The sequence below is a fragment of the Epinephelus lanceolatus genome, chromosome 15, assembly GCF_041903045.1.
Source record: "Epinephelus lanceolatus isolate andai-2023 chromosome 15, ASM4190304v1, whole genome shotgun sequence".
NCBI lineage: Eukaryota > Metazoa > Chordata > Actinopteri > Perciformes > Serranidae > Epinephelus > Epinephelus lanceolatus.
Window position 1 is genome coordinate 12274195 of NC_135748.1, and position 18826 is coordinate 12293020.

Below are 18826 nucleotides of genomic sequence, written 5' to 3' on the forward strand. Positions count from 1 at the left end.
TTTGACAGCTACAGTTACTAGTGCCTTGCCAAAATAACTTGCATGCAAAACATATGATCATTTCATAAAATCCAATACATTGATATTGATTAAACCACAGCAGAATATAAGATTATTACAATCTGGTCCACACTGACAAGTTTCACATTACAATGCTGCATAAATGTATTGGTCATAATAATGGCATTTTGTTATATATGATACCGTTCCAATAAAACAGGGAATACCTGAATACATTTTGCCAATATTATTTCAGTACTTTTATGTATTTTAAATGTAGGCCTCGTAACAGAATACGTTATGTGTTATTGTAATTTCTACATAGGTAAATGAGCTCAATGTTTCTTTAGAAAACTGTAAGACAAATTAGCACTTTTACATGACAAATTGCTGTCATTTTTTTACAGTGTGGACAAAGGCCATTGCATGCGCACTGGACATATGACTGTTTCATGCAGCAGTGCAGAGACACATGCCCACACGCACATAGCGTCTAAGTTAACCACTGTGCATCTGCTGGAGAGGAACATCCTGCCCCACACAGACAAGCATACCCGTCTGTCACTTCCAAAACCCATGTCTGAACCACAGGAAATACGTATGCACACGCACACATAGACACAGACGCATGCGTGCATTCAGACACAGGTAATAAAACAAAATGAGAGTAGCACTCTGACATACTAACTGCAACTCTGCAAAGCGAAACCCTCAGCAACGCAGAGAATATGCATTTCACATTTCAGTGGTAATGATCAAATAGAGAAAATAAAAAAGACATTGCAACGTTGCAGCATTCCACCTGTGTTAGCTCAAAAGATCCTGATGATGCACTGAGGTCAATGGGATCAGTTGGGTTTGTGGCAAGACCATGGTCTGCTCTATTCTGGTCTGGCTGGGGCTGAGCTGTGTGTGTGTGTGTGTGTGTGTGTGTGTAGAGCGTTGGGGCATTTGGGGTAACTGAGGTCTCGGGTTTACGGGTGCTTTTATGTGAGGCTGCAGCACTTCATCCTCCAGCTGCTCCGTTGCCATGATGTGGTGCCTCTGTGTACCTCAGAGCCGAGTGTAAATTTACCACTCTGGTGAAGACAAGCGGTTCACAAAACACACAGGCACAATGTGATAGGCACTGAGAACCAAAACAAGATAAAACCAGAAGGCGCTTCAGTTTGTTTTATCGCTCGTCTTCCGGATTCAATTTTCAAAGTAATAGCAACTGAATAGGATGCACGTTTAGCTGCCGATATGTCACACATGTTGCATCTTATCACCAACACTTGAAAGCAGCGTTGTTATATCTTAAAAACAGATAAAGGAAACAGAAAAATCCCAGACTTAAAAAAAACTACTCAGTAGTTCCACGAGTCAATATGACTGCAAAGTTCAGAAACACTGTTCTAAAAAAAGACATGAATCACCTTTGTCTAACATAAGAAAAACTATGTGTTATGTGTGTTGCTGTCTTTGTGTTTAAAGAATCAGCAACATTTATAAATAAATCTATTAGGTTTGCTTGGAATAAATAGAAGAAATTAAACTTGCTGCACAGAATTATATAATTGACTGACTTATTGCAAGTAAACTCTTTTTGAAAATATTTAGTTGCATCTTTTATTTTTATATTTGGGAAACTGTTTTCTCAGCTTCATCATTTTATCTACCAGAAATAAAGTCAGGGTGTAAGTTACTGGATAGAGCAGACAAGTTATAATTTAATATTATTATCAATAATATGTATTATTATGAAGTTGAACCAGTTTGTATGGTTTTAAAGTGAAGATTCTTCTCTTTTCTCTTTTCTTCTCTTTTTTTTTTTTTAAAGATATTTTTTGGGCATTTTGCCTTTAATGGAAAAGGACAGGCAAGCGTGAAAGGGGGAGAGGGAGAGGGGATGACACGCAGCAAAAGGCCACAGGCTGGATTCGAACCCGGGCCGCGGCGGCAACAGCCCTGCACATGGGGCGCCCGCCCCACCCACCAAGCCACCAACGCCCCGAAGATTCTTCTCTTTTAACCAGCTTTGAGGCTTACTTCTCATGCCCCACTGTTATCTACTCTAATGCCCATTAATAAAGAAATATTCATTGTATATTAATTTTTCAGCTACCACTACATTACAGGCAAATATAAATTCTTGTCAAACAAGCACAGATTACTTCCTTGAATTAATTTAAATATTCATATTACTATGCTTGACTGCTGTTATGTGGCTGATGTATTTGTTTTGCGCTGTGTTTCAAAAGGTACACAGTAGTAAGTATTTGACAGCCACAAGTTCGTTGCCAGGTTGTGAAGGTTTTGAATCGACCCGCTGTAAAGGAAGCTGGATGCTCGGTCTTTGTGTTGGCACAGTTTCTGAATAACAGGAAGAGCTTGGGTGAAGGGGGAAGATTGGAGGGTTTACTACCTGTAAACATGGTAATTGTGTCTTAAAGAGCTGCAGCAGGTGCCAGAGGTGCTACATTGCTCTGAAGGAGTATGGTGACATCCCTCACCCAGAAGCTGTCAAGATGTTGTGCACTAATTATGATCTTTAATCATATCTGTCCTCATCTCATCTCCGATCATTGCTCCTGACAGTGATCTCTGCCGTATCGACTTTGTCCATAAATATCCATGTTACAGTAAAACTGCTCTCCTACTGTTACAACCCATCACAGACTTACAGTTGCCTCGGTCCAGCCACAGGTTACTGTATACACGTAGAGCTTCTCAGGAACTCTGGGATACGGCCTTCTCAGTGTGTGGCGAGTGGCGACACGGCGCTCCCACTCCCCTCCTCTCTGTGTGGTTACCACAGTCAAGTCTCCATGTCTGCTGGAGCCAATAAATAAATAATGGGCCCGGTGATCACTTCCAACCGTGATACTGCGAGCTAAAACCACTGCATCTGGGAGTGCCTCGCTTACAATGCAAACAACAACATAGACACACACATGTAGACACACAGATCAATGCTGCGCCAGTAAAAGTTAAGTCAATTCTCATAAGGCCACAACTTTCTACAAAGTTAGATCCCTTTAAAAGAACTGTTTCCACTGATGTGTTTAAAATGTGACAAGTAAGGTATTTTTACATGTTTCATATTTGTGTTTCTTACACTGTCTGGTGCCAACTTCCTCTTTGGAGATGCCGATGCTTCTGAGAAGAGAATTATCTTGAGAATTTCCAGTAAACATCTGTCTCCTAAAAGTGTATCAGTAAACTTTTTATGCTAAGGAAGTGGGGGTTCTTTCATTGTGTGTATGAATCTAATCTGTTCAATGTCATAAATCACAAGAACAGACTGTGAGTATGATGTATTCAGATGCAACAAGCAGGGTATTATAATTAGAAGAAAATGTGCAGTATGAGGTGTGAGTGAGCATGTAGGACATTGGACCTGTGCATGGAGCCCTAAAACGGGCTCCCATGGCCTATCCTGGAGGCAGGCAGGACCATGGTGTTTGATGCAATGACGGCCACTTCATTATAAAAGCCTCCTCAAGTCCCACGCTGCATTCCACGTTTATAGGGAACATATGGGGAAGCCTGCAATTTTTAGACCACAAAATAAGCCCCTTTGCAGCTGGACGCACGACCGCACTGGGTCCTTTTTGCCTCGCGAGCCACACCCGAGAGGCGTAGGACCACTGACAGTGATTAAACCACCACAGTTTTCTCAGCAAAACAGGAGTTATATTAAGCTTAAATACAGGGGCTTGATAAACAAGGCCTGGGCAGGGGAAAAAAAAGAAATGAGTGAAAGACGGCCACAATGATCTTCAGACTATTTTCCCCTCACGGTCATGGGCAGTGCAAAGCCATGAGATACATTTCAAAACATGAAGCAGATGTTTACCTAGACAAAGAAGAAAAAACACAGAGCGGACTGAGGACGGAGAAAAAAGGCCTTGACTCCAGCGCTTTCTTCAAATGTCAAGTTTGGACTACACTACAATGGAGCCAATTCCCGTTCTTGCACAATGCTGTGGGACGGTCCTGTGTTTGTTTTGCTTTTCTCTATTCCTCACTGAAAATCCAGATGCAAGGTCTCTCACCACAAATGGGCAAAAATAAGGAAATTGACAATAATCTGAAACAATCTCCCCTTGTGAAAACAGCTAGTAGAAAAATATACTACACACTTAAATTAAATCTCAAAAACAAAACAACATGAATTATTACCAGCAACATGTCACACTTGCACAAATACACGCACGTAAAATGATTATAAACTGAAACAACCACAAGCCCCTGTGCTCTGAAAGTAGCACCCACGAGCATCCCGGTTTCTAAACAAACACAGATGAGACCAGAACCCAACCAAGTGTAGCAGACCTGAGGAGAGGCACAAAAAACAAAGTCACAAATGTCTTACAGCTACAAAATTTTTCTTAAGCGAATGGAGTGGTTAAAAAGTCTTACTAAAGTCTTAAAAGGTCATTAAATAGTCTTAAATTTGAATTTATGAGGTCTTAATTGCCAGAAATATTCTATCTAATTTCATCTATCCGTTTTTTAATTTTTTTTTGTCAAAATGAGTCAAGTTTTTCATGTGGAAGTCCACATTTCTGATGTTACAAATCTTTAAACCTACTTAAACTTCGTGCTTGCACTTACCTCTTGGTAAAATGTGAATTAGTCTAACTCACTCCAACAACCATATTCCTACTTAAAACCTGCCTCTGCATGGGACCACATTACCTGAGTAAGAAAGAGATGATTTGTCCAAAAATCTGTCTTCAATCTGATTAAAAATTGTCTTGAAAAGGTCTCTAAGAGCATTAAATATAAATGTCTAATACCTGTAGACACCCTGTCAAAAGGCTCTACAATCAAATTTGGCACAAATGCTCGGCCATCATGTCCGTGGCCTTGCAGAGAGCAGTGTTTCCCTGCGGGCCTGTATGACAGCAGTACCTCTTGTTCAGCAGAGTCACACAGCTGTAATCTGTCCCTGGGCTGGCAGGCCAGGGCCGAGGCCATGTCAAGAGGCAGCAGAGGTGTTAGAAGAGGAAGCCTCACTGTGTGTGAGGTTAAGTCAGAGGCCTGTAGTGGCCGCGTGGACGGACTGATAAAAGCCCTGGGGCCGCGGCTGTGGCCTCAGCGTTCGGCCACACTTGCCGACACGCCGTGTCATTTAGCCCGCGCTGCCGCCTAACTCAACGGCAACTGCTCATTTACAGGGCAGTGCGGGCTACCAGCAAGAGCGGCAAGCTCTCTCTCTCTCTCACACACACACACTCAGAACATGGTACTGTATATACACATAGAAACACATGCTGTGGTCCATGCAGCAGTTTTGTCCAGCAATTAGTAGAGGACATCGTGGGCTGACGTCCGTACACAAAGCAGTTTGAAGCAGCAACAGAACAGAAACGTGCATACAGCCACACACACACACTCAGACACACAGGTTTCCAGGGAAAGCAATTGGGTCACATGAGTGACCAGACGGTGGTTTGGGTCTGTTGTCCCGTGGCCAGACATGGTCAGTGTGTCACTGAGAGACAGGAGAAAGGAGAGAGGAAGTGTGGATACCACAGGTTTGCAAATGCCAGTGATTTGTGCGCTCTTTCCCTCACACACACACAAACAGGCAAAAACACACACATATGCATGTAGTACTGCGAGACTGTCAGGTTAACAGTACCACAGCAAACAGTTTGTCTCTCCAACTGCACATTTATCACTTTGCTCGTTAGTTCATTTTTCCATGAATCTGAAGCAATATGAATCATTTCCTGTTTTTCGCACAACTGCTGAAGAAACTTTCAATAAATAGCATAAAAAAAACTGAAAAAGAAAATGCAGTAACGGTAGGCAATCACATCTCAGGGTAATACAGTACAAGTAGAAAATTAACCTAGAAAATGAAAAAAGTGTGAAAACCACAACCAGGTGAAATCACTTTGCACTTTCATAGTGGGGGGGAAACAACTACGCTAGGCCACAAATACTGATTTGTTTTTTTTTTTTTTTGGTTTTTCATATGCACAAGGGGGCTTAGGTAAAAATCCCAAATACAATTTATAGGTAAATGTTTTAAGTGAAGCCAACTGAATTTGAGCTTAAATAAATATGACGAAATATAAAAAATAATGAACACAAAGAAAGACAGAGAGAGAGTGCCAAAGAAAAAAGAACTGTGCATGAGGGATGGAGGATAAAACCTGAGAGATATTGAAAAAGGAGCCTCGAGCGACTGGCAGTGCTGCCTCTAATGAGGCTAAGATTATGATACTATCAAGTGGTAAGGGAGGGTGGAGGTTTTGCAGGCCCAAAAACCACTGGTTGTTACAAACACAGATGTGCTGTGAGTCAGACAAACATAAAACTAGCACAGGACATACATATACAGTGAAGAACAACACGCTCAGTTAGACTGACACTTTCCTGCCTTCTAGCAGCAGCTAAAGCCACAGCTATCTCTCGTTTTCTCTTTCTCTTCGTCTGATTCGCTTCTGCCCGTTACTCTCTTTTGGGTGTGTGTTTGTCTTAATACGTTTTAATGCCTCTCCAGCTCTTCCACAGTGGTTTCAGTCCTCTCTGCAAACCTCAGTGAGCCACAGTGGTGCGGGCCGCTGCCTGGTTTGAACTCAAAAGAAAATAGAATGTTTCCAAAACTTGGACGGCCAATCAAAAGCAAGAGTGAAGACGGCCAGTCACAGAAGAAAAGGCATGGAAAGTAAAAAAAAAAAAAAAAAGATGCAGAGAAACCAGAGCAAAAGCAAAGACGATAGGAGTAGAAGGGGAGGGAGGGGAAGGAGAGGGAGATGGTGGGAGGGAGAGGCCCGGTGACCTCACGTGACATGTGACGTGGGCTCCACCACTCACAGAGGGAGTGTGTGTTCTGTGTGGAGGATGGCGAGGAGGATGCAGATAGACTGTGGCTTTTAGCCTTTTACTAGCATTGACGCTTCAGTCAGGCCACCACCATCGTGGAAGAGAAAGAGAAAGACAGACCACGCTATCAAGCTAGCTGGCTAACCTCAGACCCTCAGTCCGCTGCGTGACAGAGGACCACAAGCCCTGCCTTCCCCACCAGCCCGCTTCCACCACTACCTGGGCTCCGTTACCTGGGCCTCCTCTCATCTCCAGCCCCGGTGAGTCCACCTTGACACCTGGAGACACCAATGCTGCTGTTGCTTCTCTTTCATCTGTTTCTCTTTCCACTGCCTCCTCTCTCAGTTTCTTCTCTTCTTTCTCCCTCTGACCCTCTTCTCTCCACTTCCCTCTCTCTCAAACGTCTCCTGGTGCTGCTACTAACACATGCTGCTGCTCTCTCTGCAGGCTTGTGGCTTGGGATTCCTGCGGTAGTCACAAACCCTAGATTCTTGGTTGCAAACGGGCTCCAGGAGTTTTGTCCTCTCTGCTCTCCTTCCTCCTCTCTCTTCTCTTACTCTCGTACTTTGTGTCTTTGTTTTTTTTTTCTTCTTCAAGGTCGGTGGAGATCGACTGCAGCGCAGGCTCCTCACTGTTCAGACTTCCCTGTCATGGCATCAAACAGCATCTTTGACTCCTTCTCCAACTACAGCAGCAGTCTACTCAGAGGTGAGTGCTGATCCTCCCCTCTCCTCCCCCCCCCCCCCCCCCCCACCACCACCACCACCACCATCCCACCCTCTGTCTTTAGGGTGTTCTGAATGTACAGCTTTGATAACTTGTTTCTTTCAAATGTGAGAGCTGAGTACATCTTGCAGTGTGTGAATGCATTCATCTCTCTGTCCACACACACACTCTAAGGGAGGTTCACAATCTGATTTGCACGGTAGACCTCATCTAGTTGACTGATATGGCCCTTAAATGCCTTCGCCTCTGCGCTCCTGTGTTTTCTGTAGGCTTGATGGAGTAGCACCATAATGGGATTCTCACCACAGACATTCATTATCAAGTGAAACTCGGCGCTCTCTCTGTGAGAATACGAGCTCAGAGGCTCCATGTGACTGGGCCCTTTACTGGAACACGGCAATACAATAAAAGAGCAAAGAAAAAAAAAAACATATTAGGCTCTCTCACTTTGCTTTACTTCCAGGAGGTACTTTTGGTCTGTGTGGTGAGGTGAGTGCACTATACTTGGTGACGCTAAACGCCAGCCTCAATGAAGAAGCCATTTGTTGCCATGGTAATTCCAATCAGACAGCTTTTATTTGCAAATAGCGAAGCTCTTAAGTGTGCAAAGGGAGAAAGGTTGAAACTTTTACCTGGTTTTAACTAGAACGCTTGCTGAGTTTATTCCTGTAAGTGATGATAAACAGACATGAAGTAGTCAGTCTTGACATTGTTAATCTGATGGCGGCCAGGGGACTCAGTTGTTCCCACTGTTCATCACACAACCACTGAGACAGCCACCGAAAGGCACCATGAAAAAAAAGACTAAATCTCCTTCCCAATTAAGGCCTCGTTGCAGTGTTAATTAGAGACAGCCACGGGAGAAGCACTACCAGCTCCTAATTGTTTGCAGAGTATATCTTAAAATCTCTGGAGCCTCACACACTCACACACACAGACACACACACACACACATACAGTCAGACACAGACAGTCACACACACTCAGTACATCTGTGCCTCACATGAGAACAATCCCCTGATATCCTCAGTGGAACCGCAGTGACAGGGGATGATGTTCCAATGTTCTTGCAGCTTCTACAGACATGCAGGCATTTATAGTTTCCTCCTGACAAGGCTCAGGCCTTTTCCCCCTTTTCTTCCCTGTAACCGCTGGATCTGCATCCCTTTATCTCCTCACTGTTTACAGATCAGAGTGTCACCAGCCTCAGGTTTCATGCATGCTGTCTATCAGTCTTTTGAGCCATTTAACCTCTAACGTAATGTGCATTTCAGGCGCCTGATTTTGATTTTGAACCCTACCAGAGCAGCGAGACGGGATGTGAGACAGTGGGTCAAGAGGGGGAAAAGAGACAAGCAGTTAAAGCTGTAATCATCCATTGGAAATCATTAGTGAATATGCAATATCCCTTTACAATTCCTTCTGTCAGGAGACTGAAACCGAACTGCAAGAGAACAAAGGCCAAGAGTCATTAAATACGCCCGTTCAATCTGAAAGCATTTCAAATCGGGACTACCTCATGTAAGCAAAATACCCCAGTGGTTAGTTTAACAACTTGCATTACACAGGCAAAGCAATTTGGCAAGTTCTCTTTTTAAGACTCAAATCAAACTGAAATTAAGAGGAACGGTTACAGAAAATCAAGGAGACTGTTAAATGTCTGGCTTCCCGAGCTCTGACTTTAATACCTTGTGACATGAAGCTTATGGAAATAATGCATTCATGTGTTCAAAAGTCATCTCATTCATTTGAAAAAATGACGCAAATCGAAAATACACTCAACAAAGTTTCAGAATGAATAAAAACAATTTGTGAAAACCTCATAAAATAAAAGGATTTAGATATTTAACTTTTAGACTTGCCAACTTGTCATTTCATTTGTACTTAAAAAAGACATCAGTATAACAATCATCAGCACAAAAAAAACTGTCAATCTGTAGGTCTACTGTAGGTGTTATATTAGTATCTCTGATATGTGTCAGCCTATCTCACAGTGCAGACAGAGAACACATGTAAGCATGTGATCTGCAACATCAGATGCACTTCGCGTGAGAAGCGAGAGAACGCCTCACCTCAGAAACCTCAGTTCTCTGCACAAGCTCAGGGAGATACACATACACACACAAACACACACACACACACGTATAACATATGACATATACACACAGAGAACTGACAGAGCAGCTGTCGTTCTCATGGCCTCCAATTCGGTATTTAGTGAGAAAAAATCCAATAGTGTGACGGTTGGTATGTTCTTAGAGAAAGAAAGAGAAACTAGGCTGGTGAGCTTTACATCAACGAGGCGTTAATCTGATGCAGACTCGTAGTGCTGCTGCAGTTCACTGATAATAACCACAATGAGGCTATACACCTGCTAACCCTCACACAGCAGCACCACTATTTAACCAGAAGGCAGCATTTCTGAGACACTTTTTTAAAGACGCACAAGGCTCCAAAAAAAGCACCGGACTTTCCGCCTGTGAGGCAGAATTGTATAAACTTTACTGAGTTTTCCGATCCTGACACATTGGCAGCGCTTGCATCAGGTGGGGTACCTGGTTTATAGCAGCTGTGATTGGGCCTGTGTGGTGGGTCATATCCTTGGCTCACTTTCTGTCACCGCATTTCCCTCCGCTTGGAAGGGCTGCTGTGTTCCCTGCAGGCTGTTTTATACAGGGGTCCGTTTTTTTAGAGCATTACACTCTTGGGAGCCAGCTCCCTTTGTGGCAGAGAAAAAGGCCCCTGGTTTATTAGGGTGGGAATGGTTTTATATGTTTGGCTTATTGCGCTGCATGAATGGAAGTGAGGGCTTGTGTGTGAGAAACGCGCCATGCCTCACCACAGTTGTAGCGAGGTTATTTTGGAGGATTCTGGGAGGTGGTCTGGTTTGTTCTACAAGTTTCTGGGAGGGAAAAAAGCCTGAGAGACACATGGACAGTGTGAGGAAAAAGACACTTTAAATGCATTGAAATGAATCATTCACAGGGGGATAAAACTCAAAACGAACTCCAAGCTAAGAACCACTGACAAATAAAAAGGCGCTATACAGTAGCTCCACAAAGAAAAGGGCTATAAATTTGACAGAACACACTGCTGGCCTGGTGAGTTTATTAATAACAAAGTCATATGGTGAAGATTTTTTTCACCCTCTCTTAAATTAACATGCTTGATTGGAGCCCATTCAAAATCCTGCTGAGTGTGAGGCCCCTGACTGACGCCAAAACATGAAGACTGGCTGAGCGGGCTGAAATCTGTAACCAGATATTAAGAGTTTCAATATTCTAAAGTGAAAGCAAATAATAGAAAACTCATGACAGCCACAGAGCGGTGAAATCCTGTCTCCAATTTAGCCGAGTATAATATCTATTTATAAAACTCTGAAGGCATATTGGATAGAGGGAACGCTCTGGACTTGATTAGGGCTGTAAACGTTTTTGGAGGTACTTATTTACTTTTTGGTCCGTCTCGCCGTTTTCACCGTCTGTCAACACGACTTTATGGGGAACACTTTCAGGGGTTGCCAGTAAGATGGCTTCCAGGTAGAGTATGCTGAGGGGCGTGCTGATTATGTGGTCGACTAATCCCAAACCTGCCTCCGCCCTTGTACACTTTTGGCCCAAACCACCATGCTCAGCGTTGCGTTGGTCAAGGTTAAAGTCGCGCTAAGTGTAGTAGTAAATACAATTTTCTGGTGGTCGACGAGCAACCACAGGGGCCAGATTCTTTTCAGCCAATCTGATAATATGGATTTATGCTGTACAGGTTTCTAACTGTGGGGGGAAAAAGTGCTCTGAAAGGTTGAGCAACTTCTTTCAACAAACACTCAAGGCCGGGGGGGGGGGGGGGGGGGGGGGTGTTTCTGTAATTCTACTGGAAAGTAAACTGTAGGTGCGTCGACTCTGAAGGGGCATCCAGCGAGGAGCGAATGTGATCTGAACCTGGTGTCGAGCCAAGCAGGCAGGAAGAATACTCGACGTCTCGGCCCCCTTTAACACAGTTCATCCAGAGTTAGTCTGCATGTTAAACTCTGTGATCTGATTGTGCATGGCAGCTGTGAGAACTCAGGGGGGTGTATGCTCAACACATTCACTGTGACTATGTACTATAGTCTTACATGATAATTAAAGAGTCGAGGTTGAAAAGAATTGGTATGAAGGACATAAATGTCCAAATATGATGCAAGTGACGTGAGAGGAATTCATAATGTCTAGACAAGCTTCTTTAACTGGGTCCGTCTGACATTGAAAAAGAAATTGAAACAGGAACAAACTACATGTTGGCAGGAAAATATGCAGACTGTGCTTGCGTAATTGGATAACGAGGTGGAAATGATCACAGTATAAAATTCTTAAGTTTGATTTTTTTAAAAAGTAATGCCCATACCGGATGAAGCTCTTCTATTTCTATGACTCACTTCTTTATGGTTAATTTGCTCCACTTACGAGCTGATAATATTTCATATAAACCCTTACGTTAAAATGATTAAACCCACATCACTGTTATTAGACTCTTCATGATCTCATTCGTCCTGCATGGTGGACGACTAAGTTAAGTAAAAGCCTTTCTCGCAATTTCTGCTTCTTAATTTTGTTTTAAAGCTACGCCCTAAACCACAGGCCAGCTCCACAGCTTATTACATGGTAAGGCTGGGGTTTCAGAAAAAAACACAAGTATTATTGTAAGCTAATTTATGTATTATTAACCTAAATTTATGCAGCAATTACGCTGGTGTATGGAATTTGCTTGCAATTTTCAGCAAAGCTGGACAAAAGGTAAACAATTCAAGGTAAAACCTGAAATGAAACATTTTTGTCATCACAGGTTTGTTTTCAGAAACTCTGGCTACAATTAGAGAGCTGTGACCTGAGTTTGACTCAGATGAAGAAGACTTATTGTTTAGACCCCTCCCTGTATCGTTGTAAACAGATGTTGTCAACAACATCCTTTCTGTTGCAGCTGGAAAAGCAAAAAACTGCCTGTGACTAAGCACAACATCGATTGCTGTTCACTTTTGTTTTTAACATTACAGTTGCATTCTAAGCCACAAATTACTTTAATGGGCGGGCATGGGTCTGGTCGGCAGCACATAAAATGACTCAAACTTATGGAGATCCCACATGTTCAGAAACATATCAGCAGACAGCTTTTTTTTTTTTTTTTTTTTTTACATAAGATGGAACGCAGGAGGAACAGAGGGTTTTATTTTATCATGTGTGAAAGTTTAGCAAAGATCTGAGGCAGAGAGGAACTCATTCTGTCACCATCAAAGGATTAAAAGGAATGTTTTTCACAGACAAAATATCCTTCCTCCGGACTGAATCTTCACGTCATTATGAGCAACTTTAATCATCCTCAAAACATCCTTATCCTTAGCCTATCCCTCTTCCCATAAGCAATAAAGAAAAAAAACTTAATTACGGTGGAGGAAAAATGCAGATAATGATAGGATGTGAGAGGCTGCCGGCTATGAAATGTTTTCTGATTCTCTATTTTCCTCTATTTTCCCAGAATTTTTTTTTTCTTCAACTTGTTTACATACAGTTAATTGTTGCTGCTGCAATAAAACATGTTTTTGGGTTGCTTCTTCCCTCCCCTCAAACATAACTTTAACCACAGGGAATTGATTTTTGTGGAGACAGCATTTCAAAAATGGGATTTTAGTTTTCTCTTGGCTATTCACTGGGGGGTACAAATAAATAACTGACTGTGCTGACTGCATCAGTAATGGGCCACCTAATTGTGCTTTTTGACTCAGTACTGCAGAGGAAGCGTGCAAATCTGAGCAGTTAGTGTTATCATCTATGTGTCAACTGAGAGATGAGTGAAAAAAATAGTTGGACATTTTGGGAAATAAGCTCACTTGCTCTCTTGCTGAGTTAGATGAGAAAATTGATACCACTCTCATGTCAGTTTAAAGAATGCTTTATCCGCAAAATGACCATTTGTATAACAATTATACCCTTTTTTCACCAAAATTAGCACATTAGGTTTTTCAAATGTGGGGAAACCTGTTCAAAACAGGATATAGACTGCTTTCCCACTGCCAGTAGACAAGTATGCCTTTCTGTTTTTTTGTTTGCTTGGTGCATCACATCTGACGTCATGAAAGGGCTGGAAAACAGGTTAGTAAACATGAGAATACAGCGTGTAGGGCAGTGAAAATGTGACAATGGTTACTTACTTTTTATATCTGTTATGTATTCAGTCTCTCAAACTCGGTACAGGCTAAAATTTAAAGCTGCCCCATCAAAGCAACTGTTTGAGCTCTCGAACGTTTGAGCGATGGGGACAGATGTAATCATCATGTTGTATCGAAACGTGTTCTCTCTTCTAATAGTGTTTTCCTAATGCGTAGCGCTCCCCTCAGTGGTTAGGGTGAGGGCAATGGGTTTGGGTCAGGTTTAGATAGAAGGAAACATATCGACGGGGAAACAGTCCTTGACACAGCACCGGCAAAGGGGCTAAAATTAGTGTGTCCATCTGGGTGTCGTATTTTCATCACTGCCGATCGAAGCCAATCGGAGCTGGAGCCAAAAAATACCTGTGACAGCTGCGGAGTCACTTGTCCTGAGAGTAAATGCTAATTTTAACCTTACCCATTAAATACCAGAAAGGCCAGATGTTACTGAGTGTTAGTGAGTTTTTTGTCCTGAGGGACAGGGGCTTTACTCACCACGTTACCTTGACCTTTGTTTTTCTTGCATGCCTCCATGGTGAATGGAGAATCCAAAAAAGGTGAACATTCTGAATGAACTGGAGTTATCAGGGACTGCATTTAACAACAGTAGAACTATATCAAAACATTCATTTACAACTTACACAACCTGTGCAGTATGATCCAAGTGTCGTTCATCCAGTCGTATGCTCAGTGCTTCCCAAACACTTACATTTTCACTAAAAAGTTACGATTTAAAACAATTCAGTACAAACATTCTCAGTAGCTTGCCTGGGCTGCGCGTGCATTTGAACTTTGCTCAAGTGGAGTTTATATGCACCCATGTGCTCAGGCACGCTTAAGGCATGGCTCTCATAGGCAGAGGTGTTTTACATTGACAGGTTTTAACAATAATGCACAGGTTTTGGAAGTACTGAGCATATGACTGGATAAATGAGACTTGAATCATACTGCATGAGTTGTCTGAGAGTTTGTAAATGGATGTTTTGATAAAGTTTTGCTGTTGTTAAACACGTACCCCAATTACTTCAATTCATGGATAACGTTGTTTTTTTGGATTCTCAATTCACCAAGAAAGCATGCAAGGGAAACAAAGTTTTCTTCATGAATTCAAAGTAACACATGGTGAGCAAATAATATACAAGCTTGGTATAAAGACTGGAAACAGGGGCAAACAGTCAGTCTGACTTTGTCTAAAGGTAAGAAAAGAAAAGATAAGAAAATCTTCCTATCGTTATCTTTAAAGCTCACTACTCAACACATTATGTCTCATTCGTTTAATCTGTACAAAAACCAAAGTTTAAAAATGACAATTTGTGGTTTCATGGAGGGGCTGTGTGCTGGTGGTCTGTGAAAAAATGACAAAACTTTGCCAAGTCACTGTGCCCAGCCAAGAGATAATCCCACATTTAACACCCCAGTAAACCACAAACTGGTTTACATTTTGGCTTTAGTCACAAAAAAGCATATTTCCCAAAATAAATAATATCAATAATTTAAATTCCATTACTACTTCCTTCTCTAATGCCCATATTTCCATATTCTATGCAGAGTTTGCTTGTTCTGCAACCTTTCTACATTATATAAATTCATGCTAAAATAAATGATATTACCCTGCACTGCAATAGGTTTTACCCTAAAGTAAACTTTAGCGAGCTCCTGCTTTCTCTACAGCTGCTCACTTCTCTGTTGGCTCAGTAAGAAACACCATGCCAGGGATTCCCCCTCAGCTGCGCAGCAGAAGTGGCCCCTCCATCTCTTCTCCATAGTCTGTCTGCTGTGAGGTCACTCCGCCTGTTGCACACACTCTTCCCACGGTCACAGACGAAGCTGTCACGAGCCCAAACGCACAGTGGACGTTACGGTATACACACACTGTCGCTGGCACATATAGCTTACGTACACACACACACACACACACACACACACACACACACACACGCACACAGAAGTCAATCGCCTGAGTCTTTTCCTCGTGCTGAGTCAGAGAGGAGCAGTGCATGTCAACATGATGACCGTGACGTTTCTCCCCCTCTAAATGCTGTCTGACCTCACTGTAATAGCTGGTCAGGACTAACATATGGTCTCCTGATGCCTTAGTCCAGCAGAATTACCCACATGGTGACTAAACACCAGAGGACTTAACTGAAAAATATCAGTGACTGCTTTCTTGATTTTATAAGAGTGCCAATTTGTGTCTTGTGCTTAAAAAAATATTTAACTGACTACTGTAGTTACACATGTACTGACAGGAGTGAGAGTTTCTAACCAGTGAGTCCTTCCTGTGAGATATAACCTTGTTAAATTCACTGTCACAAAATCTAACTGCAACTTAGAAAGGGACTCAACATGTCTCAACATCAGGTGCACTAGGAAGCTTGATATGATTTTTTACAGAATTATTGGTAATAATGGCAGAAAGGTAACAACATCCATACACGTCCTCTCATGTCAAAATGGGTAAAATAACACTGAAATTAACTTGGTCCTCAATTAAACAAGGGAGTCCCCTCAGTACTCCTGTTTTAGCATGACAGCTAGCTGTGCTAACACTGCCAACCTGGCAGAGAGACGTTTGTGTCAGAAGGGCCTGACGGACCTGAACACAACTTTTCCCCTTTAATCAGTGTGATGACATAAGAGGCAGACAGCGAGCCAGTCATTCAGCCAGTATAGAGTTTGATTAACCTAATCACCAGGCAGCCAGACTCCAGGCTACTGATTGGGTTTACAAACGCTCCTTGTCATCGTTGTGTCATTAGCTCGTCGTTAGCCGCGGCCGCCTTGACGTGGAGCAGCGACGTGCACGGCCTAAACACAGCAATCAGGGGATTAGTGTGCAGTTACAGCAAAGCCTCAATGGACGCCTCAGGCTCTGAGTCAAAGAGGGAAAGTCCTGCCTTACTATGCAAGCTCCACGTGGCCAGGGTGCTAACTGTACATGGGCAACGCCACTACTGATTAGTGATGGAGATGATGAGAGGAAACATTCAGTCACTTCGGACACACGGGTGGTTTCCCGGACTCCAATTAAGCCAAGTCCTTGACTCAGGCAATGATTTGAATGGAGGGACTCCATTGAAAATAAGTTTTAGTCTCCAATTAGGTTTGCTTAATCTAGAACTGGGAATCAAGCCCAAAGACATCACAGGCACAGAGCTGCATGCAGCACACCGACTCTCTGCAGTCACTGCAGAAAGGCTCAGTGACATTTGGAAATGATTCATTTTCATCTCTTTCATTTGAAATCAATCGCAATGATTGACAATAATCTCTCACTGTGCAAAACCCTCAATTTATAGGTTGTGACAATACTATGTGTCTGAGTGCTCTCCTGAGCTCCTTGGCTTGAAGGCTGAGAGACGCCACACCCTTGTTTCCTTACGATGAAAAAGCCCAGAGGGCCAGCCGAGTACTTTCCAAAAGTTGTCTCACGTCTGCAGAGGAAAGTGGCATGGACACTTGTCAGGAAACCAGCACCGGGTTCCTGCTCGAATCTGGTTGGATTCTGCGGTGAGTCAGATGGTGCTCGGGAGGCTGAACCCCTCTGAAGAGGGAAATAAATGCAAATTCAATATTTGGGGGCTTTTTGAAGTCCATTTGCACTTGAATGAGTGTGACAGAACCTGGAATGACCCCTACTGAAAGAGTCCCTTAACAGTGATGAAAGGAGTTGAAAGGGACAAACACTGACGACAATAGTTGAGAAGTTGGAAATGTGTACATGGTGTGTATTTGTGTGTGTTTATATAAGGCCAAGCTTGAATGTGTGTGTGTGCAGTGGTGTTATATGTGCACAGACAGCAGGGACGACTAAGAAACTTTGTCTCCTTAAAACCATTTGAATACCAATTCACAATGCAGCTAAGAACAATACATTTGGCCCAGTGCCTGTTTGGCAGTGCCCTCTCGTGTTTTGCTGGTTAGCGTTCATGCCATTCATTTCATACATTACATACCTCACCGTGTTCCTTCATAGTCCAAAGTAACAGGGACCTAGTCTCAAAAAATAAAAACATGTGGCTTTTGTTGCAGAGAGGAATGAACAACAGCATTCCATGTGCAACCACATCAAAGGTCCCCCTCGCCATGGGGCTAAATGAGGGCAGACTGTCCTGCTTGCCCCTCCTGACATGACTGCCACTAATTAACGAGAGATCTAAAACTGACACTTCATCTCCATCACTTTTTCTCACATCTTCACTCCAATCGCCACACTTTTTAATGCACATCGATTCTCTTTAGGTTCCAGTGAGATGGGGACAGCCACACAACAAGCACAAAGGGGCATTGTCTGCTGGTGAAAATGTGGTTTACAGGCTCTGCTATAATGGCTCGGTGGTTGCTGGAAGCCATGCGCACTTCCTAATATTCGACTCACATGCGATTTCATTTTGAGAGGAGACTGAGCTATGGGGCTTTGCCTTTGTGTGAGAGGGACGCCTCACAACTTATTTTCTGAGCCGACAGGCTTCAGGCTCCCTTACCCCCTCCCCGCTCTTCACCCCCTCTTTCCCTCTCTGGTGGCGCTACTATATTTGTGTGGGATCTCTAGCGATGGAAGAGTAGACACAGGCTGCGTTGCCAGTCAAACGTGTTCGGGCTGTCAGACTGAAAGGCTTCCAGCACTGCGATCTGTCTCCTCTCCTCGTCAGTAGGAGCTGTTTGATCTGACAGAGAGACTCCATTAGAGACACAGGGAAGTTCAACTGCTGGGAGGTTGGATGGCTTCAGCAGTCAGAGTAGCAGCCCAGAGAGGAAAAGGTTTGCACACACAGTCTGGTTGCAATCTTGGTGTCTCGCTGTGTATCTATAAATGTCTCTGAGCATTACTTGTCCTTATACTAGGTGTGTGTGGTTACACGTTGACGAGTGCAACGTAACAAAGCCCAACTGGGCTGACATATTTTGGGGCTCTGTTGGGCAAAGGGGTGATGACGCAGTGGATAATGATATCATAAATGTGCGGCGCTGCTGAGCTGCAATGACAGAGAGAGAGAGAGAGAAAGAGAGAGAGAGAGAGAGAGAGAGAGAGAGAGAGAGAGAGAGAGATTGTTAGCTGAGGCTGTGAGTAGAGCAAGTAAGACATGCTGTCTT

The 18826-nt window shown here is 43.1% G+C and overlaps 1 protein-coding gene across 3 annotated transcripts in view; it reads left to right on the forward strand.

The window, feature by feature from the left end:
* Positions 1-6849: 6849 nt before the first annotated feature.
* The window catches only part of runx3 (RUNX family transcription factor 3), a 53116-nt gene continuing 41139 nt past the window's right edge, over positions 6850-18826 (forward strand). The window contains exons 1-2 of one of the 3 annotated variants that reach the window (XM_078174918.1): positions 6850-7088; positions 7426-7536. In XM_078174918.1, coding sequence (XP_078031044.1) covers positions 7479-7536 — 58 coding nt within the window. In that variant the 5' untranslated portion in view covers positions 6850-7088; positions 7426-7478. Of the gene's footprint in view, positions 7089-7425; positions 7537-18438; positions 18494-18826 lie in introns of those variants that run through there. The other 2 variants (XM_033643106.2, XM_033643107.2) reach the window with 2 other exon arrangements.